This window comes from Felis catus, chromosome B3 (genome assembly GCF_018350175.1).
Source record: "Felis catus isolate Fca126 chromosome B3, F.catus_Fca126_mat1.0, whole genome shotgun sequence".
Lineage (NCBI taxonomy): Eukaryota > Metazoa > Chordata > Mammalia > Carnivora > Felidae > Felis > Felis catus.
Window position 1 is genome coordinate 39,992,205 of NC_058373.1, and position 16,358 is coordinate 40,008,562.

The 16,358-nt window shown below is 43.9% G+C and overlaps 1 protein-coding gene and 1 long non-coding RNA gene across 2 annotated transcripts; one reads left to right on the forward strand and one right to left on the reverse strand.

The window, feature by feature from the left end:
- Positions 1–649: 649 nt before the first annotated feature.
- On the reverse strand, positions 650–2,269 carry LOC123385889. The gene is made up of 2 exons (XR_006599121.1): positions 1,911–2,269; positions 650–869 (listed from the first exon to the last, which is right to left on the reverse strand). It is a non-coding gene; the product is annotated as an uncharacterized LOC123385889 (long non-coding RNA).
- Positions 2,190–15,663, forward strand: PDCD7 (programmed cell death 7). The gene is made up of 5 exons (XM_023255197.2): positions 2,190–3,114; positions 5,555–5,693; positions 11,988–12,224; positions 12,485–12,572; positions 14,532–15,663. Exons 1-5 carry the CDS (start codon positions 2,248–2,250, stop codon positions 14,653–14,655), a joined length of 1,455 nt encoding a protein of 484 aa, XP_023110965.1. The 5' UTR covers positions 2,190–2,247; the 3' UTR covers positions 14,656–15,663.
- The last annotated feature ends 695 nt before the right edge of the window (positions 15,664–16,358 follow it).

Consider the following 16,358-nt stretch of genomic DNA (forward strand, 5'->3'; position numbering starts at 1 on the left):
CCTGGAAGCTATGGAAAGGAAATGTTCTGTATCTTGACTATAACAATGTCAATATCTGGGTTGTAATATTGTACTACAGTTTTGGAAGGTATTACCATTTGTAGGAACTGGGATGAAGAGTACACATGATCTCCCTTTATTATTTCTTACAACTGCACACGAATCTACAATTATCTCAAAATAGTTTAATTTTAAATATCTAATTGATGGGGTTTGGGGGTGATGGTGGGATTCTGAGCCAACAGCCAAGAAGGAATTCTTGAAGACATCTTTGGTGCAAAAAGGTGTTTTTACTAAACACGGGACAGGACCTGTGGACAGAAAGAGCTGCACTGGGATTGTGACGGGTAACTGATTATATTCCCTCATGTTGGGAGTGGGGTTAAGGACAGCGTAAGTCTCTAAGAAATTTTGGAGGCAAGGATTCCAGGACCTTGAGGGGCTAGCTGTTGTTAGGAAAATGGCATTTATTATTTAGTAAAAACGGTATTTATCTCTCTGTTATGAGACCCTTCAGATGTATATCAGGGGACCACAAGCTTGGAATATGATTCCCAGTATATACCTTGGGGGAGTTGAGATAAAGGAAGTTTCCAAAGGTAAGGGAATTTTTCATTTGCCTTAGTTTCCCACATCACCATGGCAAAACTTAAACCCCTTTCCACCTTGGGCAGGGCAAGTAGGTGGTGGTGGTGCTAGTTTGTATTTTGCCCTCAGCTGTGTTATGTTCCCTCATCATTAATCACGTGGCATGGTCTTTCCTTCCCCTCCAGTGGTTTTCCACTGTTCTTAAGATATGAGATCCTAGAATGCTAAAATCTGTCCTCCTCCCAGGACTGCCAGCTCCCTTCAGGCTTTCTGTGTTCCATCTGAGAAGGAGAACAAAGGAAAAAGGAAATATAGATAAAATTAAATTTCCTTACAACTTGCAGCCCTTTGACATAGTTGAGACACGCAGATTATGACATTCCTCCAGGAACTCTCAACTGTCTTAATACTTTACTAGAGGCAAAAAGCAACCTTAGCTTAACAATAACCAGACCTGCAGGACACTGCAAGTCCTCGTTAACATATGAAAGTCCTTTTAGAGGGGCACCTGGCTGGTTCAGTTGGTTGAGCCTCCGACGTCAGCTCAGGCCACGATCTTGCATTGGGCTCACTGCTGTCACTCCTGAAGGACTGTCTCTACCCCACCCTCCAACTTAAAAGTATATAACCAATTTCTCTTCACAATTCCAGTATAGATCTTTCAGCCCACAGTCCTGTCCCATGCTTTAACGAAACCACCTTTTTTGCACTGAAAACATCTCAAGAATTCTTTCTTGATCGTTCGCTCTGGGATGCCAACATCATCACATCCATAACTGGCATTCTTTCAGCTCCCCGGCTTGACCTTCTGGGGAGTTTTTGCAAATGCTGTTCCTGATGGGGTTTTGGAGTGATGGTGGGGTCTGAAGCCCACGGCCAAGAAAGAATTCTTGAGATGTCTTTGATACAAAAAGGTGATTTTTTTAAAGCACGGGGACAGGACCCATGCGCAGAAAGAGCTGCCTGGACCGTGAGGCAAGAGTGGTTATATACTTGGGAGTTGGTGAAGGTAAAGTCAATGGGAAGTTTCCAAAGTTATATGCTAAAGGCTCACAGGATTCTGGAGGCTTAACTATTGTCAAGCTAAGGTTGTTTTCCTCTCTAACAAAAAACATTAATCAGACAGTTGGGAGTTCCTGGAGAAATGTTACACTCTGCCTGCCTCAAGTATTTGTCAATGGGATGCAGATTATAAAGGAAATTTAATTTTATCTACCATTTCCTTCTGCCTTTATTTCCCAAGTCACGATAAAGGCTCAAATCCTAGGACAACCTCCCTAACTTCTTTGACTAAGTCAAAACCTCTTTTAAGTTCTTCTTACCCAGTGTTTTCCTCTTTGGTTGTACTTCCGTTTACTGCTGCACCTTTGCATTTGTTTGCACGATTACTTGATTAACGTGTTTTCGTTACTAGGCAGATGGTTCTATGAGGAGAAGACCTGTAGCTGTTAAATTCTTCGCAAAACAGCTAGCTCCGCAAGACGAACGCTTACTCATATTTAGGAATTGACGAACTGAAGGAATGCCAACCTACTGGCGAGGCTCTCTGGGCCGGAAGCGTTCTATAGGCGTCGCGCGCGTAGTACGTCACTTCCCCCTACCCCCTCTACAGGAACCACTCAAATTCCTGTCACTTCTCTGACTCCCTTCGTCGTGGACATGGCTCTGCCGCCCTTTTTCGCCCCAGGTCGCCCAGGCCCGCCGCCCCCGCAGCCGCCGCCTCCCGCTCCCTTCGGCTGTCCGCCACCGCCGCTGCCCTCCCCGGCTTTCCCGCCGCCTCTTCCCCAGCGGCCCGGCCCCTTTCCGGGGGCCTCCGCCCCCTTCCTCCAGCCCCCGCTGGCTCTGCAGCCCCGGGCCCCCGGGGAAGCCTCTCGCGGCGGTGGCGGCGGCGGCGTCTACTACCCGGTGCCGCCACCGCCGCTGCCTCCGCCGCCGCCCCAGTGCCGGCCCTTCCCGGGGACTGACGCTGGTGAGCGGCCACGGCCGCCGCCGCCAGGCCCGGGGCCGCCGTGGAGCCCCCGTTGGCCTGAGGCGCCGCCGCCGTCCGACGTACTCGGGGACGCGGCCTTGCAGCGCCTGCGCGACCGGCAGTGGCTAGAGGCGGTGTTCGGAACCCCGCGGCGGGCGGGCTGCCCACTCCCTCCACGCGCGCCCGCCGGGCCCAGCCTGGGCGAAGTGCGCGCGCGGTTGCGCGGGGCTCTGCGCCTGGTGCGACGGCTGCGCGACCTGGGCCAGGCCCTGCGCGAGGCCGAGGCTGACGGCGCGGCCTGGGTACTGTTGCATGCCCAGGCTGCGCCGTTGCGCGCCGAACTGGCCGAGAGACTACAGCTGCTGACCCAGGCCGCCTATGTGGGTGAGGCGCGGCGGAGGCTGGAGAGGGTCCGGCGCCGCCGGCTTCGGCTTCGCGAGAGGGCTCGGGAACGCGAGGCCGAGCGGGAGGCGGAGGCCGCGCGAGCAGCGGAGCGCGAGCAGGAGATTGACCTCTGGAGGGTCAAGTGCGTGCAGGAGGTGGAGGAGAAGAAGCGGGTAAGAGCGGAAGATGTGCAGAGGCTGGGGGTAGTTCAAGTCTGGAACCTGAAGGGCCGTGAGGTTTTGCGCTGTCGTTTCCTACAGCTAAGCCTTTTTCCTCAGCCGTAAATTAAAAGATAGCCAGCATTTCCGACATCGTATCCCTATACTGATTGCCTGTTAATGTTGTATAATGCAAAACACAAATGGTCTAGGTGCACCGCGAGTTCTGTAAACACAAAGTATAGGATTACACAGTGGCGTTGCAGGGATGACAGACGCCCTGCCTCCTATTACAACGTTCTGTCCGCTTACTAATATTCAAGGCAAACAAGAATCTGTGTCCTTGCTTCTTGACTGGTCTGGGTGATTTTAAGAATACAAAATATAGAACACGTGGGGCCTTGACGCAAGGAACATATACTCTAATTGACTGATGGGGCTATAGTGATGACTTCTGCAAGATCCCTTTGTTTAGGAGTTTTAAACCAGGTATTTCCAACCCCCTCCCTTCCCCCCCCCCGTTAAACAATGGTGTTTTTGAGCACTTGCCAAATACTAGGTGCTACTCTAAATTCCTTGCATATACCAGATCTTTAATCCTTGTAATAACCCTGAAAGGTAAGCCATTTTACAGATTAGGAAATTGAGGCCTAGGGAAGTTAACTTGCCAACAATCACACAACTGGTTCCTAGCTGTTTTGCTCCTGATTTGAGCCCAGGTTGGCTGATTCCAAAGCCTCTTGATCTTAAGCTCTTAAGTAGGAGCCAGAGTGAAACTGGAAATTGGTCAGATAGTTGTTTAAGGCATTCTCATTACTTATGAGTGCCTGTAGGTGCTTCCCCTGTCCCTTCACTCTACAACTAGTTAGTATTTCCTCCTTCTCATGCTCCTTGTGTCTGTTACTGCCTAGATTCTGATATAACTCCTTCCAGAAATGTAGTGTCGGCAAACTTTGTCTTCACACCTCCAGGAATATCAGTACTTTTAAGGAGAATACTTGGAGGCAACACTGTAATCTAAGGAGTTTGTATCAGTTTCACAGACATTTAATAAGAACCCATTATGTGCCAGACCCACTGCTGGGTGCTGATGATAGGGACGATTAGGATATAGTGCTTGTCCTTGAGGGGCTTAGAGCCTCATGGGGACCATGTCTATACAGCATGGTATGTGTTAGGGTTTCAACTGTAAGTGCTATTGGAACCCAGAGAAGGAATATCCAATCTGTTGGGAAACAGGGTAAGGGAAAGCTTTGTGTATGAGATAGGGGACCTTTGACCTGAGTCTTGAAGGAAATGTCAAAGCCAAGTGAAAGCAACAGGTGCAGTTCCAGGCAGAGAGAGTAGTACAAGCAGAAGAAGGAAACTGTATGATGTCTGTATGATGTGGTGGTATTGGTGGAATTACAGGCACTTATTTGATACACGGGTTGAGAGCTTTAGGCAAAAGGATCTTTCTTACCACCCACAATGAGGGGGTTGGAGACAGGGTCCTGTGAGTGGTGGTTTAAAGAACCAGAGTTATTTCGTCTACTTGTGAACCAGTTTAAGAGTAGGATAGGGTCTTATGAAATCTTGCCATTTGCAACTACGTAGATGGAACTGGAGGGTATTATGCTAAGTGAAATTAGTCAGAGAAAGACAAAAATCATATGACTTCACTCATATGAGGACTTTAAGAGACAAAACAGATGAACATAAGGGAAGGGAAACAAAAATAATATAAAAACAGGGAGGGGGACAAAACAGAAGAGACTCATAAATACGGAGAACAAACTGAGGGTTGCTGGAGGGGTTGAGGGAGGGGGGATGGGCTAAATGGGTAAGGGGTACTAAGGAATCTACTCCTGAAATCATGGTTGCACTATATGCTAACTAATTTGGATGTAAATTAAAAAAAATAAAAAACAAAATTAAAATAAATAAAGATGGTAATGGTGTATATTTCAAAAAAAAAAAAGCAAAAACGAGTAGGATAGGGTCTTCTGTGTTTGAAAGGCTGTCGTGTCACAAGATCCTTGGCACTTTAGAACACTGGAGTGCAAGCTATGTGTGTTGTGGGTCACTGACAGAATTGTAGAGTCCTGGGCCTTTCCAACCCCATTCCTTATCTTCCATTCTAATCTAAGTCTTTGGGTCCAGGAATCTGCACTTTTAACAAGAGAGCCCCAACTTAAAGTAAGTTGGATGCAGATGTTCCTTGGACTGCACTTGGAGAAATTCTGAGGAAAAAACAAAGATGAGCTCCCACATGGAAGCTGCAGAGAAGATTAACCCCTTGGCTGGACCAGTGTGGAGAGCAGTTGTGTATAGCCCAGGAAATTGGGATGTAGATCCTGTAGAAATTCTTATCCCTGAGACCGCCTAATCCTCTGAAATCTCACTGCTGGGCAGCTGTTCTCTGCTTTGAGGTTGTTCCTAATACTAGGTTTCATAGACTGTCTTTCTTTTCCAGGAGCAGGAACTTAAAGCTGCTGCTGATGGTGTCTTATCTGAAGTGAGGAAAAAACAAGCAGACACCAAAAGAATGGTGGACATTCTTCGGGCCTTGGAGAAATTGAGGAAACTCAGGAAAGAGGCAGCAGCAAGGAAGGGTAACCATGGCTTTGCATTTCTACTTGGATTTATTCATCTCATGCCCCACTCCTTCCCTTTCTTTATCCTAGCGCCCTCCCTCCCCCAAATTTTTGAAGGAAAATGTTTGATAATTAATTATTTTCACCCAGTAAGGTAACAAAGTTTGTCAGTAGTACCTTAGAACCTTTGAAGCAGGAAGCCTCAGAAATTGTTCATATCTTGATTGACAGGGTTGAAAAGAGAGGCAGGTGTGGGAACCCACTGCACTGCCTTTCCCTTGATTCATCATCCCCTCCTCCCCCGCCCCCAGGCATTCCTGGCCACTTTTCTGAGTGAGGTTGGCACGGCTAGTCACCTTTGCCCATGTGCCAAGGCAGAAACTGTCTTATATTTACTGTTTACTTTACTTTGCTTTAGAAGGTGTTGAAAACTTGGCATGCTCCTTTGGATATATTTCAAACCTGAAACATTGATATTTTTAAAGTTATGAATGGTTGGATAGGGCAGGGAGCACCTTGCAGAGTGTACATGAATGTTTTCAGCTTACATGGCTGTCACTTTTGGATCAGAAAATCTCATTGGTTTCCTCTTGCCTCTAGAGGGAGCACTGGTTTTCTAGAAGTTCCCTAGTTGTGCTTTGAACATTTGCCTATCTTGATCTTTGCTTTTGCCAGTCTATTTGTGTGGAGGGCCTTTAGTCCCATCTTTGCCATTTTAAGTTCTCACTGTTCTTCAAAACTAAATACAGATGCAGCATCCTCCATCCTTACCAGAAATGGGCTGAGGTGACCTGCTCCTTCTCACTTGTACCTGGTTTGGACCACATACTGCCTTATTTAGTAGGCTATACGCCGTTAATATTCACCAAGGATATTTGAGAGTACACAAATTAGCAAGTACCATGGTAGCAAATCATTTCCCCTGTGTGGCTTAAAATATAAATGAAAACTGTGAGTCAGACCCTTTGTAATTAAGTTTCATTGGGTTGTGATCATTATGTATTCAGCCAAGCTCATTTACTAGCTAAGTGATAAGTTTCTGCATGCCAGCCTTTAGAGCGGTTGATTCAGATTCAGGCCTCAGATGACCCCCATAGCACATTCATGAGTCAAAGGGTAGTTTGCATCTACTGTGTCTAGCCTTACCTCTTTTTTACGAGAATGAAAACCTGAGGGCTATTATTTAATATTCCCCTACCCTATGTCCTCTGTGAGGTGAGTGGTCAGTAGACTTTTGCCAAGTGAATTTACTAACATAATTTCTCACTCTTAGTCTTCCTCACTTTCATCCAAAAGAAGGAGGAAATTTTGGAGGAATTGTGATCTATAAAAATAAGCAGCCTCTGTGGAGTTAATGGGCTTGGGCGTAAAATGATTTGGTAACAAGCAGCTAGTTGCGTTATATACTTAATACTTCTCTCTCAAGGTGCATATTACCTCCAACTAAGTACTGAGAGAATGAGGTTGGATATGTAAGTAAGCAGGGCCACATTGCAAAGTGTCTTATGGGCCAGACTAGACTTCTCACCTATGCTTAAAGGTGAGAGGAACCATGAAAGGTTTTAAGCAGAAAGTGAAATGACAACAATGATTGGTGGGCAGAGCAGAGAAAGGTTTGCAGCATCTAGGAAGGAGGGAGGAGAGGAGAGAGACTAAGAAGGCTGTTATAGTCTGGGCACAGATAATATGGGAGTGTGAACTATGGGTCATTAAGAAATGAATAAAGGAGCGAGGGAGAATACACGTGTATAAATAAACAACTTGGGGAACTCAGCAGTAGTAGGAGGAATATACTTGGTGTTGACAAGTTCAGTTTGGGACCTGTTGAGTTTGAGGTGCCTGTTCATCAGCATGTAGCCACAAGTAGGAATAACCTTAAAAGAGTTGTGTGGCCTGAGATGAGGCCAAAAAGACAAAATCCTAGGGAATGTAAAAATCAAGATGGATAAACAGGTGGCCACAAGAGAGGTCAGAGAGATAGGAGAAAAAGGTAGGTCCTCTGCCTCCTTCTGGAAAGTGGCAAATGCTCAGAAAGATTGTGTAATCTCAGGCAGGTTACTTAAACTTCTCTTTGCCTTGATTTCCTCATCTGTAAGAAGGACGTTTCTAAAGATTAAGAGACATCCATGGGAGGGGTGCCTGAGTGGCTCAGTAGGTTAAGCATCCCACTTCGGGTCAGGTCGTGATCTCACAGTTTGTGAGTTTGAGCCCCGCATCGGGCTCCGTGCTGACAGCTTAGAGCCTGGAGCCTGCTTCCGATTCTGTGTTTCCCTCTCTCTCTGCTCCTCCCCTGCTCATGCTCTGTCTCTCTGTCTCTCTCCTTCAAAAATAAATAAAAACGTTAAAAAAAAAAAAAAAGGAAAGAAACATCCATGGGAATTAGTACCCAATAGATGATCAGTGACTTATGCTAGGTGCATTTTTTCAGTGAAATGGTATGGGTTGAAGCCAGACTAGACTACATTAAAGAGGGAATAAGAGATTAAGAAAAGCAAACAGTGAATTCAACTTATTAAAAGTTTGCCTGTGGTGCTCACCTGGTTCAGTTGGTTGAGCATCCTACTCTTGATTTTGGCTCAGGTCATGATTCCAGGGTTATTGGATCAAGCTCCGAGTCAGGCTCTGCGTTGATGTGGAGCCTGCTTAAGATATTCATTCTCTCTCCCTCTCTCTCCCCTCTCTCTCCCTCTCTCTCCCCTCCACCTCCCGTCCCTCTACCCTGCTTGCATTCTGTTTAAAAAAAAAAAAAAAAAAATGGGAGTGGGGCACCTGGGTGGCACAGTTGGTTGAGCATCCCACTTCAGCTCAGATCGTGATCTCACAGCTTGTGAGTTCAAGCCCTGCGTCAGGCTCTGTGCTGACAGCTTGGAGCCTGGATCCTGCTTCAGATCTGTGTCTCCCTCTCTCTCTGCCCCTAACCCACTCGCATTCCGTCTCTCTCAAAAGTAAATAAACATTAAAATAAAGTTTAAAAAAAGAAAAAAAGGTTTGCCTCTGAAGAAAGGAGTGAGCAGTTGCCTGGTTGGCTCAGTCAGTTAAGCATCTGACTTGAGCTTTAGGTCATGATCTCATGGTTAGTGAGCCCGAGCCCCACCATGGGTGAGCCCTCCTTCTTTCTTTCTTTCTCTCTCTCTCTCTCTCTCTCTCTCTCTCTCTCTCTCTCTCTCTCTCTTTTCCTCTCTCTCTACCCCTCATGGGATTCTTTCTCTCTCTCGCTCCGCCCTTGCTCATTTGCACTTTCAAAAAAAAATGAAGAAAGGAGTGAGCAAGATCAATATGTGTGGAGGGGCGGGGTGGTACCCTTAGGGTTGTGGGGAAAATTTGAACATGTATAATTGCGGAATGAGTAGAGGGAGAGGGTCAGAGAGACACAGGAAGGATAGTTGATGGCTCAAAGTCCTGTAGAAGGTAGGAAGACTCCAGTCCCAGGTGGAGGTATTAACTTAAGTGTAGAAGGATCTGTCTCCACTGGAATGAAAATGAAGGAGGGGGCGCCTGGGTGGCTCAGTCGGTTAAGCATCCAACTTCACCTCAGGTCATGGTCTCGTGGTTTGTGAGTTCGAGCCCTGCATCGGGCTCTGTGCTGACAGCTTAGAGCCTGGAGCCTGCTTCAGATTCTGTGTCTCTCCATCTGTCCGCCCCTCCCATGCTCATGCTCTGTTTCTCTGTCTCTCAATAATAAATAAACGTTAAAAAAAAAGAAAGAAAGAAAGAAAGAAAATGAAGGAGACAAGGAGGGGTAGTAATGCAGATGAGTGAAATTGGGGGCCGAAAGTTAAGAGATGTCCTGCCTGCTAGCCTGTGTTCTCTAAGATAGGCTGGATGGTTTGCTGAGAGGCAATAGAAGAGAAAGGCTTTAGGAGAGCAGTGAAGGTTTGAAATAACTGCTGTGAAGAATGAGTGGGAGCCAACTAGAAACCCATGGGAGTTTGGGTGTAGGCAGGTGCTGTGGGCCCAGCTGATGTAGTTCTGTACTGGCACTAGGCCACAATATCAGTACTTGCAGGAGTATTCTGCAGCTGGCAGGTGAGCACAGAGCGCAGGGTTGTTAGGGTTTTGCTTTATGGGTGACCACAAGTTTTGATGAAGACCAGTAGAAAAGCGAGTAGATTTGGATACGTTCATTTGGAACTTTTAGTGAGGCTGACAAGAGTCTCTGGGGAGGAGGAGAAGAGACTACTGGGAAGGTAGAAAGTCCTAGTTTGGGAAGAAAAGAATTGTGCTTAAGACAGAGGTAGCAGGGTTTTTTGATCATTCCAAGGCTCAAAGACTGGACAAAGCCCTAAGGTGTGGATGGCTGAAGGGGAAAAAAGGAGAAGGTACTGGTATGTAGGAACTGCAGGAACTGGATGAGTGAGTGGTGGAGGTGGAAGGAACTAACTAGACTGTGTCAGTACCTGGGGCCAAGAGGAAGACTGGGTGAGGATTGCCGTTTCTGAGGGAGTAAGTCATGGTGATCAGAAGTGATCAGTGAAAGGGTGAGGGATGTGTGGGTTCATGGTTCAGGCCTAGCAGCCTGAGATGGGAACAGGCCACTGCTCCTCATGGGATCTGGAGGCACTTTGGGGCTGATGCAGTGTCTGTAATTTCACCATACTGGCAGATTTTAGTACCGTCTGGCCCTTTACAGAAAAATTTGCCAGTTCCTGGTTTAGGTAAAGAAATTAAACAAAATCATGAAATTATTATGAAACAACGTAGTGACAGCTTGAACTTCTCCATGCGTAAGAATTTTGTGTGTATTTGGAAAATATTTGGCAACTTAGTAAAAGATGGATTTGAGTTGTAGAGTTTCCTTAGTTGGGAATGAGTGCCAGCCTTGAGAAAATGATCTGGAGAAATGTTAGCCATGGAAGTGAGGCTAGGAGAGCTAATTCCATAACCACTTAGTTGCAGTGGTTGAAGGAGAAAAGAAGCAGACCTCCAAAGGCCTTGATCAACTCTTTTAGGAAGCAGTTTATTACCACATTTAGGCAGTCTTGAAAGTACTCATGAACATTTCTTCTCTTGAGAATTTATCATATAGAAATAATCGATAGAAGGAAAAAAGTAACGTGCCCAGGAGTATTGATTGTAACAGTATATGCTGACAGGACATTTGGAACAGCCTAAGTGTCCAGAAGTAGGGAGCTTGTTAAGTAAATTATGGTACATTGAATTGATGAAACAGGATAGAGCCATTAAATAATTATAAAGATTGGAAAAGAATGTAGAGAATTGACCTGGAGCTGTAGAAGTTACACATACTATGTTGAACTATGTGAAGTTGATAATGTATGGACAAAAATGACTGCAGAATCAATGGGGGAAATAAAAATGGTTTATTATGTTAGTGGGATTTGAATTTTTTTCTTCCTGGTATCTGGTATTGTTAAAATGCTCCCATAATAAATACATTTGCAAGGACTAACAGGATGGACTGCACCCATGTCACTCTAGGATGAATCACCTAGCAGCTCCAGCAGCTTTTATGTCACACAGCCATGTGGCTAGTGAGTGCACAACTGCAGTCGACTCAAGTATTCATTAAATTTTAAGGTATTTTCCTTAAAAAATAAATATAAATATAAAAAATATTTTTCCTTATGGAATTTTATGAAAAATTTCACACATGCACGAAAATAGAACACGTAAATAAAATACCCATAATCAACTATAATGCCCCTGTCACACATAATGAAATTAGTAATAATTCTTTGGTATCACCTAATAACTAGTCTATAATCAAATTTTCACAGTTGTGGCTCTAGCTGTGTTGGCCATCCTTTTAGCTGACTTCACAGTTAAATCAGGGCGACTAACCATCCCAGGTTTCCCAGGACTCTGGGCTCTCAGTACTAAAACTGGGCAAACTGAAATATTTGGTCATCCTACAGTAAGCAGCAGACTATGAGGTTAGTAGGTTGGTTACATGTATTTCTTCCTCACTATCCAAGTGTCTTCTCCTAGAACTTCAGATTCAGTCAGAAGGTAAATTGTTTATTACTTGGTCTGGGAGCCTGTGCTGTGAGAATATCACAATGAAAAAGTATAAGAGTTTCTCTCTTTAGTGAGCTCTCTGTCCAACCAAAGGATCAAAACCATTAGAAATAAAATCAAAGGTTAAGTGGTATGATCCAAAGAGAGGACTTAGGGAAAGTCAGGGTGAGGTCAGATTAATTGGAGACTCAAGATCAAATTGAGCCTTGAAGATTGGTTAGAATTTATAAACTAAGCAAATTCATAATGTAAGTAGGACTTTGTGTCTGCTCAGTAGAACACATGTTGGGGATAAAAAGTTGTATCTAAAATGCTGTTTGGATCTCTTCCTAGGGGTCTGTCCTCCAGCCTCAGCAGATGAGACTTTTGAGCATCATCTTCAGCGACTAAGAAAACTCATTAAAAAACGCTCTGAATTATACGAAGCTGAAGAGAGAGCCCTCAGAGTTATGTTGGAAGGAGAACAAGAAGAAGAGAGGAAAAGAGAATTTGAAAAGAAACAGAGGAAAGAAAAAGAGAAAATTTTACTTCAGAAGCGTGAAATTGAGTCCAAGTTATTTGGGGATCCACGTAAGTTCTTTTGTAACCAGTGGAGAAAAGGAAGATGCTAGATTGGCAGCTCTTTCCCTAATGGATGATCTCAACCTAAACTAAGGTGGTAGGCAGCAAATGAAACCTTTGAGACTTAAAATTCTGAACTGTGTACTGGAAATCATGGATAAAGATGAAACATTTGATTGCATTGTTGTACTGTCATAAGTCATAGGTTCAGTCAGCTTGCCTCTAGGTATGAGACATGATGATGTGGTAATGTGCCTTTTCTTTTTCAGATGAGTTCCCACTTGCACACCTCCTGCAACCCTTCCGACAGTATTACCTCCAAGCTGAGCACTCCCTGCCAGCACTCATCCAGATAAGGTCAGAGGGGCACTCTTCATGCCGCCTTCCCCTTAGATAGCAAGAAGCACTTACAGTGTTTATTTTGTTGAGGTGTATTGCTTTTTCTTTTTTTAGGTTCCGTACAGGTTTATATAAAGTTTTTAATTCTAAGGATGCCACATAAATCTTGTTTAGTCCTCAGTCCTTGAGAAATAAATGACTGTTTTAACAGGTGAAGAAACTGAAACTCAGGTTGTGACTTGCCCTTTGTATTATCTCATGCTGTAGTTGTTACATTGACTTAAAGCATCAGCTTCCTTTTCCTAATTCTCTTCTGCTGCTAAATAGACCAAGGGAGAGATACCCTCCCTATCTACTTGCCTGTGGAGACTGATTAAGTCCAAAACTGACTTGTGAGTTCTTACAGGTCGAAGCCAAGAGAGCTAGGAACAGGGGGTCTCATCTTAACCTGCAGTTATTAATGAGCTGGGTAGAGTTTTCAACTCTTCTGGGTCTCACTTTCCTCACCTATAAAATGAAAATGGTAGACTGGAATGTGGCCTTCAAACTTTAGCAGTAGTGCTCTTCTCAAAGGTAGTCTTTTGAGAAATCCATTTGTAAAACAGTTTGAATGAATGGGTTCCGTAGGTGTAGACAGTTTAAATCTGTTATTGATTGGAAGCACTTTGTTGTTTCTAGATTTCCCAGAACATCTGCTTGGGGCCTAGTGGTCCTCAAAGCCTGGTTTGACAATCACTGAACTAAGTGATCTATCAGGTTCCTTCCAAAGCTCTAATGATGGTTATTAGCATACCAAGTTTGTGTTCTGGGAAAAGTATATTTCTGGTTAATATATAAGTTTTAGCTTTTATTTATTTATTGAGAGCAGGGGAGGGGCAGACTGGGGTTGGGGGCGGGGGGGGGGAGAGGAGAGGTTTGCGGGGAGAGAGAATCCCTAGCAGGCTCTGCACTGTCAGTGCAGAGACCGACGTGGAGCTCTATCCCACAGACTGTGAGATCATGACCTGAGCTGATATCAAGAGTCAGACGCTTAACTGACTGAGCCACCTAGGCACCCCCAAGTTGTAGCTTTTAAATATAAGTACAGTTGATTCTCATTATTCACAGTAGTTATGTTCTATAAAAGCTGCAGTGTTGAATTAGGGAATGCCAAATTCTGTTCCTAAAGGAAATACAGGGTTTGGTTCCTGTGAGCCTCGGACCACAACATTTTCATGAACCAATCAATACATAACATTGTTTTATGTGTATTTCTTTTAAAAAACACTTTGTTTAACATATATTGTCGATTCATTAACACTGAACTCATACTTAACAGCATTATAACTCCTGCCTCAACATAGCTTTTCTAATATACATGTACTCTCTGTAAGGCATATTCCAGCCTTCTCATTCTAGCTAGTACTGCAACAGTATACTTAGGGGCCATTTTAAATAGCAAAATAACCAATAAAAACACATATATGTGAAAAATGCAGTACTAAATACACTGCAAAAAGGACACTTTACAATATGAGGCTGAAAACAGTGTCACCTTATTTGACTTCAGTGAAGACAGTGAAGACAGTGTCATCTTATTTGACTTCAGCTGGGAATGTACCTGTCAGTGACTTAGATTTTTCATGGCTCTGCATGTTGGCAAGTGACCATGAAAGCACCACAAGTAACGATTATGAAGTTACACATAAATTTTAGTGAATAGGCAAATTTGCGATTATGGAACCTGCAAATAATGAGGATCAACTGTATGTTTATTATTGGGTTACCCATAAGATCATAAGTTGTTTGCAGTTTTTTCCCCCTTTATGTGTACATTTAAGAAATACTGTCCTTTGCATAATGCCTAGAAATCAAATTCTTGAGTGGACTGGTACATCAGTCATTTGAAAGCTAAGTCCTGAAATAGAGTATTTAGTTGCTGAACATCTTGCTTGGAATAAAACAAATAAACAGTTGTTCTACAATGTTCTTATTAAGGCATGATTGGGATCAGTACCTGGTGCCATCTGATCATCCCAAAGGCAACTCCGTTCCCCAAGGATGGGTCCTTCCCCCGCTCCCCAGCAACGACATCTGGGCAACAGCCATTAAGCTGCATTAGTAAAGATGCTCCAGAAGTGTGGTCCGGCCAAGGCTCTTTCCAGCTCTAAATACTAGTGATGCCACCATCTTCTCGTGCTATAGACTAAACCACAACCTCTAAACTCCATGTGGCATTGTTCCACCCAGAAGTTACGTTTTCCTTGAGTGCTCTGTCCTGGCCAGAGATGCCTCTTGAATCAGGAGATTAATATGTTTCTTCAGGAAAGGACCTAGGTGAACTGGGGTTATTACCACAGAAAGTGACCTTGGTTCACCGAATTTGCCTCTGTTTTGAAGGGGCTTGGTTCAGAGTGACTTGTTAATTTACTCTTTAACTTCTTGTGTGGTGATGGGTAAGTACACTGCATACACTCAACACAAATGTGCATTGGGTAGACTTAGCCCTTCCCCCAGTACTGAGTGTGAAGGCAAGCTTTGATGTAAAACCTCTTTACCCTCCTTACCCAAAGAACCCTCTCACTGCTAGGAGGAAAGGTCAGAAATGCTTTATCTATGGTTTTATGAATCCCACTTTTGGTGCAGCTTGAGAGGCTACAGACTGGGCTGCCAGAAAAGCTCATGGCCTAGTCTGGTAGTCATGTGGAGAACTTGGAAAACCTGTATCCATATTGGATCGTGTTTTAATGGATAATGGCTGCATCTTCCCATGTTAGAAGGATCCTAACAAAAACATGTGTTATTTAAGTTCCTGAAGATCTAGTTGTTCAGAATCCCCAATGATAGAAATTTATCTTATCCTCCCTCAGTCACATTGTAGGGGCTGGTATAGCTGTGGAATTTTCTTAGGAACTCAAACTTTCAAAAACACCCATGTAGTTAAAGCTGGGAGGAAAGCAGATAAAAATAATAAAATTTATTTTTTTATATTCATTAATAAATGCTATTGTGCCTGGGAATGATCAGTCATAACATGTCAGGGTTTTTGTTTTGTTTTGTTTTGCTCTTTGTCATTTATTGTGTTATTTATATTTCCGAAAAGCTAAATAAATATCATTTTTATTTTTTAGTTTGAGCCTTTGCCCCCAAATTTGTTGCCTACCAAATCACTACACACACTTTAACATGAATGAAACACATTTTCACTCCAAAATGCAAACTTGTCAAATAGACATTTGCTAGGAGAAGGTGAATCTCCTGCACCAAACTTTGTGGAATCCAACTCTGGATAAGCAGGAAAGGACAACAACCTTGGAAATGATTGCATGTAGTTGGAAGTTCTGGGGTGCAAGATGCTAACACCTTTGTTCTTTTTCTGTTTAATCTGCATTGTTAAATTTATATATTATGCGCTTCAGAGTTAACAGATAGGATATGAAGGCCAGCGCTCCAAAGTGTGTGTCTAAGCTCATATACCTTAAAATCTGTTGTGATTAGCCTCACATAACCCCCATAGGCCTGTGTGCCCTTTTATAAATCCCCACCATTTGCTGTCTGATGAGATGTAGGAAGAGTAGAAATAAAAGATGAATTGTATGATGTGTTCAGTGTGTAGGCAGCCTTGTCACTAAGACATCTGCATTGATGGGGGTATGAGTGTGAAGCAGGGATTCAGGAAAATAGGCAGCAGAATCCAAGAGGAAGGGATTTAACCTCAGGTGGAAAAAAGCCTTCCCTCTTTCATTCAGCTTCTGCAAAGTTTTAATAAAGTAAACATTATTTTTATTGTTTGGCTTTGTTTTGTAAGTTTTTCCTCGTTTATCA